An 18,104-nucleotide genomic window follows, 5' to 3' on the forward strand; every position below is an offset into this window, starting at 1 on the left:
TCACCTAAGAAACCTTTCCTTACTACCAAGTCACTCCCGTTTTCCTCTAAAAGCCTTATATTTAGTTTTTATATTTTTACATATAAAATATTTAGTTTAAAATTTTTTATTTTTTATATTTAGCTTTTATATTTGGATTTTTACATTTTTTTAATGTTTAGTTTTCATATTTAAGCCTAAAATCCATCTCAAATTAATTCTGGTATGAAGTAGAGGTTGAGATTTTTTTCCAGTTAATCCAGCACCATTTGTTGAAAAGACTTTCCTTTCCCCACTGGAATGCTTTGGTGCCTCTGTCAATAAATAAACGACCCTTTAAGCGCATGTGAGGTCTATATCCAGGGTCTCTGTTCTGTATGCTGACCCTTAGCAAATATCACAATGTCTTGATTACTACAGTTTTATAACATTATCTTGAAATATCTTGAAGTCATGTAGTCTAAGTTCTACAATATGACCTTTCTTTTTCAAGATTATTTTAGACATGCTAAGTCCATCACTTTTCCATATAAATTTTAGAATCAGCTTATTAATGTTTAAAAAAAAAAGGCTCCTAGGATTATGACTGGAATTGTGCTGAATCTACACGATTGACATTTTTACAGTACTGTGTCCCCAGCCCAACAATGGTATCTCTCCATTTATTCAGGTCTTTTTCAATTTCTCTTAGCAATGTTCCATGGTTTTTATAATTGAGGTTTTGCACACTTTGTCAAATTTATTCCTCAGTATTTTGTTTTCTACACTATTGTAAATTGATTTAATTTACTTTAATTTTTCTTAATTAACTTTACTTTTCCAATTTTTTTCACTCTTAGTATACAAAAACACAGTTGATTTTTGTAGCTTAACCTTGTATCCTGTGATCTTACTGTGACCTTCACTTACTACGTTGAGGAGCTGTTGTTTTGATTCCTTAGGATTTTCTAAGTATACTATTATACCATCTCCAAATAGTTTTACTTCTTCCATTTTGAGCTTTATATAAAGTCTCTACTTTCTTTTTCTTGCCTTATTGCAATGGTAGACCTTCAGTACAATGTTAAATAGACATGGGGAGATTGGGCATCCTTGCCTTGTTCATAATCTTAGAGGGAAGCTCTTCAATCAAGTATGATTAAGTTTATGATGTAGGTTAAGGTGCTTTTTATCAGGTTAAGGAAGTTCCCTTCAATTTCTAGTTTTCTGAGAATTTGTATCATGAGTGGACACTGAATTCAGTCATATGCTATTTTTATATCTATGGCGATGATCACATAGTTTCTCACATTTCTGTTAAATGGTGAATTACACTGATTAATTTTTGAATGTTAAACTAAGCTTGATTTCCTCAGATAAACCCTACTTGGTCATCATTTTTATATATTGCTGGATTTGATTTGCTGATATTTTGTTAAGACTTCTATATTAGGGGGTGGGTATAGCTCAGTGGCAGTGCATGCTTAGCATGCACGAGGTCCTGGGTTCAATCCCCAGTACCTCCATTAAAATTTTTTTTTAATTAAAAAAAAAAAGAATTTTATATCAATGTTCATGAAGGAATAAGTCTATAATTTTTTCCCCCTTTGGTAATCTCTTTGTGAGGCCATAGTATATGAGTTGTGCTAGTCTCATAAAATTAGTTGGGAGGAGTTCTTTCCTTTTCTGAAGGAATCTGTGTAATACTGCTGCTATTTCTTCCTTAAATATGTAAGAGTTCACCAGGGAAACCGTCCAGCCCTGGAGTTTTCTTTGTGAAAATACTCTTGATAATAAACTCAATTAACTTGAATAGATATGAGGTTATTCATATTTTCTTTTGTGTCAGTTCTGGTTTCAAGAAATTTTTCCATTTCATTTAAGTTGTCACATTTATTGGCATGAAGTTATTCGAGGTATTCTCTTATTATTCTTTCAGTGGCTATAACATGTGAAGTGAAAACCTCTCTTTCATTCCTGGTATTGGTAGTTTATGTTGTCTCTCATTTTTTCTTGATTAGTCAAGCTGGTGTTCACCAGTTTTGCGGATCTCTTCCAGAACTCAGCTTTAAGCTTTATGAATTCTACTTCTTTTTCTATTTGGTTGATTTCAGCTCTTATATTTATTATCATCTTTTTTTTCTTCTACTGAGAACAGTTTCTCTCTTTGAAATGGGAGAAAAATATGAGAGCTGTAATCAAGGCCAGCAGGAAGCTCCCCTGCTGGCCCAGGCTTAAAAGATTTTAATTTGCTTCCCAGGCCTCAGGTCTCTCCTCCACAGGCCATGGGATTTTAAAGAGAGATCCCTAACAACATCTCAAGGGCATGTCTCTATCTTAACAAGCTTGGCCACTACCTATAGTAATGACTTCCCCATGCCTGCTCAGCCCTCACTCACCACGGTGGAGTCTTCTTGTCCCTTCCCTGACAACCATCCAGGGCTCCTTCCCTTCATCCAGTAAGGTAATCTCATCTGGTTTAGAAATGGAAGGTCCTGCTTAAAAGATAATGTAACACGCAATGATAAGCCCCGAAGTCCTTAGGTTCTGATTTGGTTAAATTTATAATAAACTATAGATCAAAACAACACTTTATAAGTCCTAAGAGCAAAGAAATGCAAGCAAGCTGAAGGACACTCATTAGGGTAACCTCAGGGCCACAAGGAATAGACACCAGATGGTTAAGAACAGGCCTTAAAACAACTTAAACTCATACCAGCTCTGTTGAGAGGCAGTCATAAGTAATGGTTGTGAAAACAGACTATGGATCCAGACTGCCTGAGTTCAAATCCTGCCTTTGTTGTTGTGTTACTGCAACAAATTATTAACCTTTAGTGCCCAAGTTTTCTCCTCTGAAATGAGGATAACAGTACATTTTTCACAGAGTTGTTATGAGGATTAATTAATAATGTACAATGCTCAGAATAGTACCTAAGTACAAACATATGCAGTTATATGCATATATACACATATTATTTGTGTGCATTAGCTATTAATTTCTATTGTTATCAATTTGCTGAGAGGAGAATAAGAGGCTTCCTGAGACATCCTCAGATCCTTACTAGGATATTCATTTAATGTTAAATGCAAAGCTCTTAGATTTTAACTTTCAACCACAAAGCAAGCAGAATTGACTATGTCTGTTATAGCAAACAGAATGCATTTACTCGAGTTTTAAATGAACTTTGTGGATCCACCTCATATTATACAAGTTCTACAGTGCCTCTGGTTTTTAAGGAGACTCAGCAGCCCTGTGTCTAGGTATCCCCTTGGCAGGTGAATTAGAAGTCAATCCTGAGCTCAAATACCATACGAAATCTGGCTTCTTAGACAGTGCTTCTGTTGGAAACAACCCAGAATTCAAACCTCGCCCCTTGGATACTAAGGAAACAAGGAAATAACAGAGCCTGAAGGAAGTCTGAAGGGCTTAGCAAGATGAGAGTGATGAAGTATTAGAAGGAAGGGCCTATTTCCAACCTAACAAAGCTTAAACCATTCCTTTGGAACAGAAAGAAACATTTTTATCTAGTTTCTCAAAACATAGTCCTGAAATTGACAGTAGAGAAAGTCAATATAATTTGGGATAAACAGCCTTACCCAGTGAGATGAAGTTGCTATAATTCTCCCACATCACATCCCTATATAAGTCCCTCTGGGCTGAGTCCAGGAACTCCCATTCTTCCTGTGAGAAGTCTATGGCCACATCCCTGAATGTTACTGAACCCTGAAAAAATAAAACTCATATTACTTATGAAAATAAATATTTTTTAAATGGAAAGAGAGGAGATCAAGGACTGCATTGCAGAGAGGGAGCACAGAGCAAGCCAAAAAGGTAGGGCTGAAAATTTGTAACATGCATAAGAGACAGTCAGAAAATCAGTATCACTGAAGCAGAGTGCTACATGTCTTGAACAGTCCTGTGGCTGTGGAGATTAAATTTTTACCCAAAAATAATATCTGGAAAGGAATAAAATAATCAAAAAAAAAATCCCAATTAAATGAAACAGTGCTCACAAGCCTTCTGCAAGCTGTGTCTCTACCACAAATTCTTAAGAAACATGAGGTCTTCTACTTTCTTTTCCCTTTAGTGATCATGAAAAAATAGTGATAAAAATTTCTCCCAAATGTACTAAGAAAATAGACTCAAGTTTATTACAAAGTTTCAGTGCTCACCTTCTACATTACGTAACACTTACGCATATGGGTGACCTTCTTACTCCATCCACCACCCCTCACTGAACACTTAACACTCATTGTCAGATCTCTGGAGCCTTGAGAAGGTATCAAGGCAGCTCAAGAAATTTTAGGCCTCACAAGGCGTCAGTTATATACCTGTCTAATCCACCCAATCCTAAACTCCTTACTTACTGTAAGATCTCAACACATGCAGGGACTAAAGCCACCCAGTGCTAAATCTCATCTTACATACTTAAAAAAACTCAGGTCTGTGGAGTTCAACTAGCTTCACATTTCCCCCCAGTACAGAATTACAGCACACACATGATATCTTTGGCTTTAGTATTTTCATTGTCTCGTTCACTGAATTTTTCTTTTCATTTGCTTTGTTTCTTTCTCCACAATTTCCTTCAATACTTTTCTGACTTTTTAGGGGTTCATTTTCCAAAATGACAAAAACAGAGGCAAAATGCATTATGAAAATATGTTTCCAACATGACAGAACGTGAGGGCAGGAATGGCTCACACTCAGTGTGGTGCTGATGCCTCCCTTATCACCAGCTGCACCAGATATACACGCCCCCTTCAATGACACCTGCGTGCGCTGCAAAACATCTGCATGTGCTTCTGAGGGTCTAGTAACTGTATCTGGAATCTAACAAGACATCCTGCACTTTTTTTGTAATTTAGGTTTTTTTTTTTTGGTGGGGGGAGGTAATTAGGTTTGTTTGTTTGTTTGTTTATTATTTTTATAGGAAGTACTGGGGATTGAACCCAGGACCTCATGCATGCTAAGCATGCGCTCTACCACTTGAGCTATACCTCCCTCCACAAACTGCATTTTTATTTGTTTGTATAAAAAAAAAGTTGCAGTGGGGAGGGTATAGCTCAAGTGGTAGAGCATATGCTTAGCATACACAAGGTCCTGGGTTCAATCCTCAGGAAAGCCTCTAAAAATAAACAAATAAACCTAATTACCTCTCCCCCCCAAAATAAAATAAAATAAAATTTTAAAAAGTTGCTTTCATCTACACAATTTCACTTACATAAAGTTCTAAAAATAGGCAAAATTAATGTACGATGTTTGAAGTTGTGATAGTGATTACATTTAGACTGAGGGGGGAGAGAGTGACTGAAAGGGGGGATGCTAGTAGTATCTTCCTTCTTGACCTGGGTGCTGATAGCATAGATGTACTCAACTTATGAAAATTCACTCAGCTGCACACTCCAAGTATGTTATATGTTAATGCAAACTTCAAAAAAACTTTTAAAAGATGTCAAATTGTGTACTGGGGATATATATTTTTCCTATATAAAGCAAGACCAAAAATCACTGTACTCAGAGAAATATGTTTTCTCTGATGTCTAAGTATTAAAATCAAAAGCTGAGGGTATAGCTCAGTGGTAGAGAGCTTGCTTAGCATGCATGAGGTCCTGGGTTCAATCCTCAGTACCTCCATTAAAATAACAAATAAGAAAATAAATAAAAACCTAATTACCTCCCCCGAAAGTCAATAAACAAACAAACAAACAAATAAAATAAAGGTATAACACTTCAAAAAAAAAAATCAAAAGCTGTCCTACAGGAAAAATGTTAACGGGGGGATATTCTGCACAGAATACCTGCATTTTCTCAAGGCATTTCACTTTTGCGCTCTTGTGGTTCTTGACAGATTCTGTGGACAGGACATGGTCCACATTAGTGGAAAAAAGGAAAAAGAGGACACTGGGTTGTCAGTCCCTACCCCTCCCAGGAATGAGAGGAACTGCAGTGGGTGCTTGGATGGAGCTCTGCTAAAGAGGAAGTTTCAGGATAAGGAATGTATACATGGCCGAGAAACTGGCAACATTTCAAAAAGGAGGAAGAAGTATCAACTTACGTGGGCCATTGTTTTGAACTTTAAGAACTGGTCAGTCCTTTTTAAGACTTCCCTGCTGGAGAACTTCAGAGTCCAGATAAGACAGATCTGGAAGAAGAAAAAGCAGGCATGAGACCAGATGTGCCTCAGAGTTCCCCAAATGACTTATGTTAGATGAGCTTTTTTCTCTTCCCTTCCTGCTTCTAAACTTTTCCTCACCACTGTCCCCACACCCAAACTGGAAGAGAGTACAGGGAGTCTGAAGAAACCCAAGCCCCGATAAACCTCAGCTGAACAATGATGATCTTGGTGTCAAAGCCCAGATACTTCAATGGGAGGGTTTCTGGCCAGTTCTCTATCAGGCAGTGTTGATCTGTCCTGACACTGGATTCCTAGGTCTTGTCCTGAGCAGCTCCTCCTCTCTCTGGTACAATTTTTCAGGGCTGAGGAAGAGCCACACCATCCACACAGAGCCTGCTATGAGCCCCCAAGATCCTGCCTGAACTGTCTAAACACAAAGACTGAAAACCACACAGATTGAGCCTGGCAGCTCCTGCCGCTGTAAAGGTGCACTGGCCTTCCCCCATCCAGGACAACTCACTACTCTGTTTCCCAGTCAGAACCCTTCACACTGTGACGTCCTTTGCCACCCCCTCTCTTTCAGTAGAGGACTCATGATCGCTGTAGTCAGTCAACAACAAACATGCGTTGATGGCAGCTTTATGTACATCACCCATTGACCCTCAGCACTGTTCTGAAAGGTAGTTCCTCTCTCCTTCCAATGGTTCCGAAAACTAAACCTACTATATTGCCACACAGTGTAAGTGGGAATTATGTTCAATTTCTTGTAATAACATATAATGGGAAAAAAATCTGAAAAAATACATATATGTATGCAAAAATTTTTAAATAAATGCAAGAACAAGAAAGAGAGAGAGAAAGAGAAAGAAAGACAGACAGACAGAAAGAAAGAAATCGATGTTCGGGGTCAACTCATTTGCCCAAATTCACAGTTTTTACGTGGCAGAGCTTTGTTTTGGAGTATCCACATGTCTCTAACTGAAAAGCCATCTTTCAGCTTTGGCTTTTGCCTCTGAAAGCTAGGATGCCTATTTCACTGAGAGAGACCTGAGCAAGGGCAATTCACTGACAAATAGAAACTAACCTTTCAAAAGATACTAGACGTCACTACTAATTAATGAAATGTGTGAAAGCAACCAAAAAGTATCTTTTTACAGTGACTAGACTGGGAAATCAAAAGACTGGTGACATGCTGTATTAGTATTAGTAAGGCACAGGGAAGTGGATACCAGGTTGGTCCAAATTTTAGAACTACGTGAAATGGCATTTAAACCCTGTAACCCTGTAAACCAGAAACTCTACTTCCGAGACAAAAGGAATTATTTGCACATAAAGCTGTTTGCAGAGGTATGCTGACAGATATGGTTTATAAGGGAAAAAAAGCTAAAAAGAATCAAACTGAGGAATGATTCTAAAAACTTGTTGAAAACCATGCAGAGTAAAAAATGATGTTGCCCTATTTTTGATGAAATGGGCAAAGTCAGTATGCTAAAAACAAATTAAAAAAAACAAAAAATGGCATAAATGAACTTATTTACAAAACAGAAACAGACTCACAGATACAAAATACAAATTTATGGTTACCAATGGGGAAGGGGTAGGGGAGGGATAAACTAGGAATTAGGGATTAGCAGACACAAACTACTAATACATAAAACAGATAAACAACAAGCACCTTTGTTTAGCACAGGGAACTATACTGAGTATCTTGTAATAATCTATAATGAAAAAATATGATAAAAGAAAAAATATATAAATATGTAACTGAATCACTATGCTGTACACCAGAAACTAACACAGCATTGTAAATCAACCATACTTCAATTAAAACAACAACAAAACCAAAACATACCCCTCAAATACCAGGATGTGTGGCATTAAACCATCTTGACAGAAAAAAAATAACACATATGTCTACAAGGACCTGTTAAAATGTTTCCCGTGAGAGCCCACGACAGTTGCCACTATATTAAACATAGTGTGACTCCACGCACATAAATATTCCAAAGGTTAAGGTTTTCCCAGTTCAAGTTTTCTTTCAGTCTTCTGTTGAACTGAGAAAAAAAAGCTCAGGATACTCTAAAAACAGCTGTTGTTTTTTCCTGAGTGGCTTTTCCTCTGTTCCTTAGCTTCTGTCTCATGAACGCACTCTATGATTTAATTTGCCCATGAATGTTAGATTACCACCTAGAAAAGAGCAACAAAAAGTCCCTGACTGATGTCTCTGAAACCCTGGTGGCAGTCTCTCGACTGCTTCCTTTCAGAGAGTCCTGACAAATGGGATTATTTTGCTTCTGAACCAATCCTTTGGGCTAAGATGTCTAATGAAGCCCTCCAGCTGCTATTAGATCTTCCTGTCCTATTAGTCTCACTTTGCATGTAACATCATTAAAATAAAAATTGTCAGGCATAAACCTTACTGTATGAAATCCACTTACCTCCACAGGGACCCCAAAGCTTCAGTATAATCTGGACAAAATTTAACAGTGCTTGCTGTCATCAGATTAATATCTCCTCCCTCGTGACAGATTACTGAGTAAGGCAGGGAGGATTTTTTTTAAGCATACCTATGACGAGATTTGATATACTGTTGTAACTACTACCATCGGCTTTGCTGTCAGACTTCCAGGATATAAATCTCAACTCCCGCAGCTATTAACTGTGTGATCCTGGAATGTTACTTAGTTTTTCTGCCTTCGATTCCCCCCTATATAAAATGGTGATAATTATAGACTCTATCTCACAGCATCATTATGAGTATTAAATAAGACACTACATATAATAACTCACTAAAGTAGGAAATATTTAATAAAAGTCAGCTGTATCAGTGAAGATGAACATCACTACATAGTCTTCTTTCCACAATTATTTTAAAAATTCTCTTCTTTTTTCTTCCACAAAAAATTTGAACTTCTCAGCCCTGCTCTTCCTTATAACGCTAACTAATAAATTTCAAAGCTTCAAGTTGATAGGCAATTCCTCTTGATTAACAACAAGGTTATTGTGTTGTAGTGTCTGATTCCAACTAAATGTAATCTCAAAAAATCACAGCCTAAAATAAATCTGCATGAAGTTTACTTGCAGACCATCCAAATTATAAGAAAGCAGTAGCTCACAGGAGGAATTAAATGTTCGTGTCAATAGCCACTGGACCGGAGAGGATACTGGAGGTGGGGGTGGGGGTCTCTCTCCTCACCCTCCCCATCACTCGCTGGGAAGCAAGAACAAAGCACCAGGTCCAATGGACAGGATATTTCGGGTGTTAAAGCCTAACGAGCTGAAGACTGCCTGGAACAAGCCTGTACAGTCTAACAAAATAAGATTTATTGACTCAAGAGAGGGAGGAAATTCCACAGGAACGGTTGGAATGTGATGGAGGAGAAGGGTAAGAAAAGCTCTTTTGTAAAGAGTTGTGTGCCAACCGAAGGATTTTGAGGAAGTGGGGAACAATCCTGGAATGACGGCCGTTTCTGAGGTAAGAATATGAGAGGCAGGGATTAACTGGACACTGAGGGCTATCAGGGAAGCGAGGGTAATTTAGCAATTAGGTTACCCCAGTAATAAAATAAAAATAGCAAGGCGGGCCCAGAGCATCATTGGTGAGAAAGCTGTAGTGTTTCCAAGAGGGAGTCATTACGGCATTTTACAATTGCCGCATGACCTGGGCAGAAATAATGTTTTCTATTAACTATACAGCTGGCTTTATCTGTCTTTTTTCCTCCCAATCTGACTAATGGCAGGGCTGCTTTTTCTCTTTTCAATCCGACCTGATTTTCACTCTTTCACAGTAGAAACAAATGTTCCCAAGTCCAGAAAAAAAATTAAAATTACATTTCATGGAACAAAGAGGAAACAAAAACGCATCATTATACGTATGTGTGTGTGTACCATATCATATATGTATGTATGAATCCTCCCCTTTTTCTCTCCAATCCTAAAGACCTGCAGGTTGGAGGACGGAGACGGGAATGTCGACGCATGGAGCCTTTCCGGAGCTCAGCCCGGCCAGGCTGAGGACACACCCCCGCTATCACGCTTGCTCCCACCAGCCGCCACACACATAACCCGAGGAAGCAAGAGGGAGCCTGGGGTGAAGCTGACCCTCCGTGGTATCAGAGAATGGACAGAGGACAAAGGCCAGAGCCGGAATCTGTCTCCGAGTTCAGGAGAGCTACCTTGGGAGGGAGCTCTGGTTAAGCGGTGGTTCTGGGAGCTGTTGTTCTTTTCAAGGCTGCGCCTTTTTGTTAGGGGCCTTCACTGTGGGGTTCATAAATCTAACTCGGAGCCATTCTGGGCCGCTTCATCTGCGCGGCCCTGAAGCAGGAGGGCAGAGGACGCATCAGGGTACCCAGTGTCCAGTCAGCGTCACAAGCTACAAGGTCCCTGAATGCAGCCCGGTACACACAGAGGCCCGCGCCAGGCCCGCGCCGCCCCCGCGCCGCCCCCGCGCCCATTTCCTCCATGCACGCGACCAACTCACCTCTCCGAGCCGACACCAGCGAGGAAGCCGGAAGGAAACTAGGTGCAGGGACATCTGGGACATGTAGTCCCCGGTAGGGAGGGCCTGGTCATCGCCCCAGAGGGCTGCGCGGAATGCGCAAGCGCAGGCGCTGGCGCTCGGAGCCAGAGCGCGCGGCGGCCCTCCGGGCTTGGCGATGGGCGGGCGGGGAAGGGCTTCCAGCCTGCCGCGGACTGAACGTGGCACGCTCTGCGATCTCGGGTTTGTGTTGTGGTTGAGGAATCCCTAATAGAGCTTAGAGAGAAGTCTTGGCACCAAAGGGCGCTTAATATATGTACTAGGCACATGGCAAGTGCTCAGTATATATACCCAAGCAGGACATGGGTATACATCAAGTCTCAGTATCTCCATAACCCTAGCAGAACATGGACACACGGAGGTTGCTCGCGCTCTCGCTCCCTCTGTCCCTCTCTTCCTCCTCTCTTAGGATTTTCTTCCTGCCTTCCTCTTGGCGCTTGTGGAAGTATAGTTCTATCTTTTTAAAAAATCTATTAAGGTGGTTGATATTGTCGTTCAGAAGTTCTTTATCCTGATTTTTAAAAATCTAGGTCTTGTAATTACTGAGAAGTGTGTCTATTTCTATTTTCCTTTTAGTTCTACCAGGTTTTGCTTCAGGTATTCTCAAGCTCTGTTAAGTGCAAGCATTTAACATTGTCTTCCTGAGGAGGAGGACTGAAAAGTGAACATTAGAGGGGGTGTTTTCAGAAATCTCTCAGATGTCTCCTAATTGGTCCTGCCCTGAGTTCGTTCAGGAAGGAAACAGGATAAGCCCACCAGGAACCACACTGCAGCATACTCCCCATCTTGACTTTTTTATGTATTAGTTAGTAGATGGAAGAATTTTTCTTCTCTCAAGAATATCAGACTTTAGAAATTATTTGAAAATATCTAGGCTAATCTTAAGTCTCATTTTGCGAACAGTAGAATGTATATTAAGTAGGAGATACATGAAAACTATGATTGTGGATTTATCTATTTCTACCTTTAGTTAGTTCAGTTTTTGCTTCATGTATTTTGAAGTTCTGTTACTATAGAATGTGCACATTTTAAGATTGTGTCTTCCCAATGAATTGACCCTTCTGTTATGAAACATTTCTCTGTCTTGTCTTGACATCTGTTTTGTCTAATATTTGTACAGTCACTCAAGTTTTCTTGTACTTACAGTGTGCACGGTATATCTTGTTCCACCTTTTTTCCTTGCACCCGTATGTGAGTATATTTAATACACATTTCTAGTAGACAGCATGTAGTTTGGGTTTCACATTTTTAATCCATTGTGGCAGTCTCTGGCTTTTCATTGAAATATTTAATCAATTTATATTGATGTTATTATTAATTTGGTTGGATTTGTGTTTACTATTTTGTTGATTTCTATTTGCCACATTAAAATTTAATAATTTCTCCTTTCCTGCCTTTTTTGGGGGAAGGTGTTCAGTTTTTTCTGATACATTTGAATTCTCCTGTTGGCTCTTCACCTACACCTCTATGGATCTCGTCAGAGGTTGCCCTAGGGATTAGATATATATTCTTTATTTAACATAGTCTAACCTTGAATTAATGGAGTTAATATTGTACCACTTCATGTAAAATATAAGAACCTGTAACAATATCATTTCATTTGCATTCCCTATTCTTTGCCCTACTATTGTCACATCTATTATATCAGCTACGTACCTTATAAAACCCACCATACCGTGTTCCATTATTTTGCTTTAGTTATCTGTTTTAATAACATTTAGAAAAGAAATCAAATTTTATAATTACCCACGTATTTTCCATTTCTGATGCTCTTTTCTTGCTGTTGGTCTTTTCTCCTGTGTCATCTAATGTCAGTTCCCTTCAACCTGAAGAACTTCCTTTAGCATTTTCTGTACTGTAGTTATGCTGGTTATGATCTAAATGTTCATTTATCTGAAAATATCTTCATTATAAAAGGATATTTTTCTCTGGAGATAGAATTCTAGAATTCACATTTTTTTCTTTAGTACTTTAAAGATGTTATTCCATTGTCTTTTGGCTTTGGTTGTTTCTGATTAAGTCAACATTATTCATGTTTTGGCTTCCCAATATGTTATTATTGTTTTTTTGTATCTGATTACAGGATTTTCTATTTATCAGAATTGAGGGATTTGGGTCATAGTTTCTGTTCTACCACATTCTATCAATCCTCTCATTCTAGGGCTCTGTTTACAAGCAGTAGGTCACTTAATATTGTTCCATAAAAATCTTTTTTCCTTTTTCCAATCTTTTTCTTTTTTGTACTTCAGAGTAGATAATTATTATTGATCTATCATGGAGATCACTGACAATTTATTTCTTCTGATGCCTCCCATCTGTTCTTATACTCATTCAGTGAAATGTTTGTTTCAGTTTTTTCAGTTATAAAACTCTCATCCCCATTTATTTTTTATCCTTTCCATTTTCTGCTGAATTTCCTCTCCATTAATTCATGATGGCCATATTTTCCATTAAGGCAACAAACATTTATACTAATTCCTAATTAATTCCAATATCTGGATCATCTCAAGTTCTGTTTCCATTGGTTGCTTTTTTCCTGCTTATGGATCACATTTTCCTGCTTTTTTTTTTTTTTTGAATGACTAGTAATTTTTTTAATTGTATGTGGTACATTGTGGGTGCTATGTTGTTGAGAGTTTATATTTTGTTATCTTACTTTAAAGAGTACTAATTTTTTTTTTTTTTTTTTTTTTTTTTTTTAGCAGCCAGTTAATATACAGGCAGATCAGTTTAATCTCTTCAAGGCCTATTTTAAAGCTTTCTTCCCTTAGATCTACAGTAGCCTTTGCTTTAGGGCTAGCATAACCCTACCCTTGAGTTGTGGCCTTTTTAGGGTGTCAGCTGACTACCAGGATATTCAGAAGTGTCTGTCCACTCTGAATGTTTGGAATTTTCTCTCTCCCAACACTGTATGACTTCTAGAATCTTTGTTGAGGTCTTAGCTCCCCAAAGCTGGTCTCTGCTAGGCTTTATGGAGTCTCTCCCTGTATGTGCACAGCTTAGTATTAATTAAAAATTTAAGGAGATCCCTATGCGAGGAGTTATGCGGCTCCTTCTTTGCAGAAAACTATTGTCTTGACCCTACCCTACAAATTCCAGCCACTTAGCATCCCCAAACTCTATTCTTAGCCTCTACAGCCCAATGAGACTCTGAGTTTACTTGAGCTATACCACTGCATATCATATTCCGGACAGTAGCCCTAGGCAGAAAGCAGAGACAATCATGGGCTTCATGTTCTTCTCTTCTATCAGTGATCATAGTCCTGCTGCCTGTTGTCCAGTGTTTGAAAACCATTGCCTCATATTTTGCCCAGTAAACTAATGATTGTTTTTGGCAAGAAAACCAGCCTGATATCAGTTACTCCATCATGGTCAGGAGCTAATTTAAATGTTTTAATCCCTGGAATCCATACCTCTTTTGGATTTCTAGTTCACTAGGAGTGTTGGTTGGAGACCGAACCACCATCCTGTGCTAGTTCACAATCTTAAGCAAGTGAATTAATTAAGTTCTTAGCACATTTGACCTGTCTAGCATTTAGGAATACACTGCTTTTATTACAGTGCTTATGATGTACTTGACTGGATTCAAGAAAAAGAATCTGCAGTTTCATGCATCTCAGTGGAAAAGTGAAACCATCCTGCAATGATTGTATTTTACTTTTGTTAATTTACGATAGCTTCATTTTTCTTTTATTGTAATGATATAATTAGGCTTTTGGTACCACCCTGTCTTTAGGTGTTACTTTTAGAATGTTAATGCTTTCTTATAGTCACATTTAACTGAAACAAAAGTCCTTCAAAATCTATTCACCAAATACTTATCACACCATAGGTCAGGCAATATTATGCGTCAGGTATATTAATTAATAAGTAAAATCACACAATAAAACCAGTTACTACCCTCAATGAGCTCACAGCCAAGAACTGAAAAATGACTATTTTGATATAATGTGTTAACTACAAAATTGGACTGACAAGACTGACTTGATCAGGACTCTTGTACTCACCATCTCAGCAGCATCTCACCCAGTTCCTGGAAAATATCAAGTGCTTAAATGTATGAAAAATGAACACATGGAGACACTAGGGTGTAAAAATCTCCTTTTAAGGTTTGAGTATATAGTATAACCAACTATTGGGTGAGAATGTTTACATAGACAATTCAGATATCAGTTTGTTCCATTGAGTACAGCAGATATTTCTTTTTTTTTTTCAGCAGATATTTCTTGATTACTTTGGTAACACTGGTAGATTCTGGGCATAAAAATTACAGAAGGAGATTATACTCGTATAGCATTAAGTGCAATAATCAAGTTAAGTACAGGATGCAAGAGAATTCAAATGATGGATAAATGGCTTCTAGACCTTATGTTTGAAGTGAATCTTAAAGGACAAGTATGATTTTATTTCAAGAGACATATATATTCCAACCAAAACTATGGAGTTATATAAAAAGATAATGTTTGGAGACCTCATATTACTGATTTCAAGACTTCTATAATGTCACAGCAATCAAAACAGCATGGTATCAGTAAAAGACTACATACAATATCAGTGGAACAGAGGAGAGAGCCCAGTAATAGACCCACACAAACAGAGTCAATTAATCTTTGACAAAGGAGTAAAGGAAATGCAATGGAGAAAGGATAACCTTTTCAACAAATGGTGCAGAACAACTGGATGCCCATATACAAAAAGAACAAAAAGCAAAATAACACAAAACCTTAACACAGACCTTACACTTTACACAGAAATAAACTAAAAATGGATCATAGCCCTAAGCATATAACACAAAACTATAAAACTTTAAGAAAAAAAATAAGAGAAAATCTGTGGGACTTTGGGATGGTCGATGAGTTTTTATATACAACAAAAGCATAATCAGTTAAAGTTAAAGAAAAAAATCAGTAAGTTAGACCTTATTGAAAATAAAAAACCACTTGGGTGAAAGACACAAAGAGAATGAAAAAACAAGCCATAGACTGGAAGAAAACATTTGCAAATACTTATCTAATGAAAGATTTGTATCCAGAATATATTTTTTAAAATCTTAAAACTCAACAATAAGAAAATAACCCATTTTAAAAATTGGCAAAAGCTTTGAGCATACACCTCACCAAAGAAGATCTACAGATGGCAAATAAGGATATGAAAATATTCTCAACATCATTTGTCATTGGGGAATTGCTAATTAAAACAGCAGTGAGATATCACTACTATCTTAGTCTGGGCTGCTACAACAAGTTAGGATAGACTGGGTGGCTTAAACAACAAGTATTTATTTCTCACAGTTCTGGAGGCTAGCTGGCAGATCAAGATCAAGGTGCAGGCAGCTTCGGTATTTGGTGAAAGCTGGCTTCCTGGATTGCAGATGGTCATCTTGTCTCATCTTCACATGACAGAGAGCAGAGAGAGGAGAAGCAAGCGCTCCTGTCTCACATGGGTACTAGTCTGAAAAAGGCTACATACTCTATGATTCCATTTATATGACATTCTGAAAAAGGCAAACTATAAAGACATAAAACAGTTCACTGATTGCCAGAGGGTTAGGGATTTGGGAGAGTTGAACATGTGAAGCACAGGGACTTTTTTGGAGTGGTGAAACTATTCTGCATGTTACTGTAGTAGTGGATATATAACACTATGCGTTTGTCTAAATCCACAGATCATCACAGCAAAATAGTGAACTTTAATGTTTACATGTTAAAAAAATTCATTTAGGAAGTTGATACTGAGGGATCTTAGGATGGGATTTAGACAATGACAAAATAATCCAACTGTATTAAAAATGTATGATAAACCTCACTGAAGAGTATGGGTGGGGGGAAAGAGGCTGACCTAAGTAACTTTGGGAATGAGTAAAAACTGTAAGTCTAACGACAAATGCACATAAATGGTGTACGGGTAAACAATTTTGAAACCACTACATGTACATGGATATTAACAAATAAATCAATGGATGAAAGACAATGAAAGCTAGGTTCCTCAGTCTTGGAATAGGAGGTTCCAGACCACCAAGGGGGAAGGTAAGAGGGTCCTGGTTACCAACTATGTGTGTGTAGGGTTTTCCACACACCACCAAGCAATTTTTGGACATCAGGTAGACATACAGTTCAACTCACTTCTGATACTATCTACCCAGAGATAGCACCAGCCTGGCTCCACCGGCAACAAGTTCTCATCCTTAGGTGCTTTCCAAAGGTCACTTCCTTAACATAACAAAACACACCTTTATCACTCTCATCACCTAGGAAATTTTGAGCGTTTTAGGAGCTCAGTGCCAGGAATGGAGGGTAAGACCAAATATATATATATCTTATTATAAATAACAATATCACACTATAATGAAAAAGAGTATAAAAAGGAATATGTATGTATATATGTATAACTGAATCACTATGTAGTACACCAGAAATTAGCCCAACATTGTAAACCGATTATACTTCAATTAAAAAAATAATAAAAGTTAAAAAAAATCACAATATCACAGAAGGCAAAATGAACTATTTGTTATTGGATTAGAGTCAGACAAATCAATATGAATTCATATTTGGCTTAATATATATGAACACACCCATATATAAATAATTATAGATTTGTATATATACTTAGGTTAGTACACACAAATATATTTTCTAGCTCTGTCTGCTGAGAGGGCTTAGAAGCAATCCCTGTGCCCAGCTCTTCGTTTCTAATACCATTCAACAATGAAAGAAGTGTGAAATGTTAAATAAAATGGAGTCACTTACGTCAAGGGGTTTTAAAATGGAGCCAGAAGGCCATTAGGAGGTGGACCTTATGTACATCCTCACCAGACAGAACCAGAACTTTTGAACTGGGCCAAACCACAAATATGCCAAGGACTCTTCAAGAACACATGCAATTTGTCACAGAAATGTACTTTTTCCTCCTACTGGTGATAGCCTTACACTCAAGTTTAGCCAAAACTAGCTTCTGCCTCCAACTCCAATTAAGAGTCTGTAAACCAAGCCCCTGAATTTTACTCCCTAGTTAGTGGGACACCGTTTGGGTTGCTACTAGAATCTGTGTGCCTCCAATTGCAATTCTTTGATCCAAAATAATCTTTTTTTTTTTTTTTTTTTTGCTTGATTATTGCCTCCTAGGTTTATTTAGGTTGACAGGAACCAGAGCTCCTTGAAGAAATGGCTGATTCTAGGGTTGGGCAGGAAATACACAAGACGAGCCTGGGATGTCTTGTAGTACCGGAAAGTAAAGGAAGTGCTCAAAAAACAAAATGATGGGGGGGGGGGGGTATGTCAAAGGGACACAGGAGCCAACTGAAAGAGCTCACAATAGCCAAAGCAGGAACAATTTAAGAAACATAAACAAAAACATAAAAACATGGTATTGGATTATAACCCAAAGTAGAAAACAAATATCCATGAATCCATCCTGACACGAAATAAATGGTTGAATAAATAAATGGGGGAGAATGAACAAACCTCCCATACAGAATAATTCTAAATAATTTG

At 38.0% G+C, this 18,104-nt stretch overlaps 2 protein-coding genes across 5 annotated transcripts in view; one reads left to right on the top strand and one right to left on the bottom strand.

The window, feature by feature from the left end:
* Positions 1-18,104, top strand: part of LOC116666048 (translation initiation factor IF-2-like) — a 407,644-nt gene that overhangs the window by 128,307 nt on the left and 261,233 nt on the right. The gene's annotated exons all lie outside the window — the stretch shown is intronic.
* LOC102510255 (zinc finger protein 14 homolog) overlaps positions 1-18,104 on the bottom strand; it is a 97,248-nt gene that overhangs the window by 10,216 nt on the left and 68,928 nt on the right. The window contains exons 1-4 of one of the 4 annotated variants that reach the window (XM_032488013.1): positions 10,555-11,024; positions 6,015-6,101; positions 3,556-3,682; positions 2,358-2,453 (exon numbers count right to left, since the gene is read on the bottom strand). The exons of 1 other annotated variant lie outside the window; for it this stretch is intronic. In XM_032488013.1, the coding sequence (XP_032343904.1) occupies positions 2,358-2,453; positions 3,556-3,682; positions 6,015-6,101; positions 10,555-10,617 (373 nt within the window). In that variant the 5' untranslated portion in view covers positions 10,618-11,024. Of the gene's footprint in view, positions 1-2,357; positions 2,457-3,555; positions 3,683-6,014; positions 6,102-10,554; positions 11,029-18,104 lie in introns of those variants that run through there. 2 more of the 4 variants (XM_032488012.1, XM_032488014.1) reach the window with 2 other exon arrangements.

Source organism: Camelus ferus, chromosome 9 (genome assembly GCF_009834535.1).
Source record: "Camelus ferus isolate YT-003-E chromosome 9, BCGSAC_Cfer_1.0, whole genome shotgun sequence".
NCBI classification, from domain to species: domain Eukaryota; kingdom Metazoa; phylum Chordata; class Mammalia; order Artiodactyla; family Camelidae; genus Camelus; species Camelus ferus.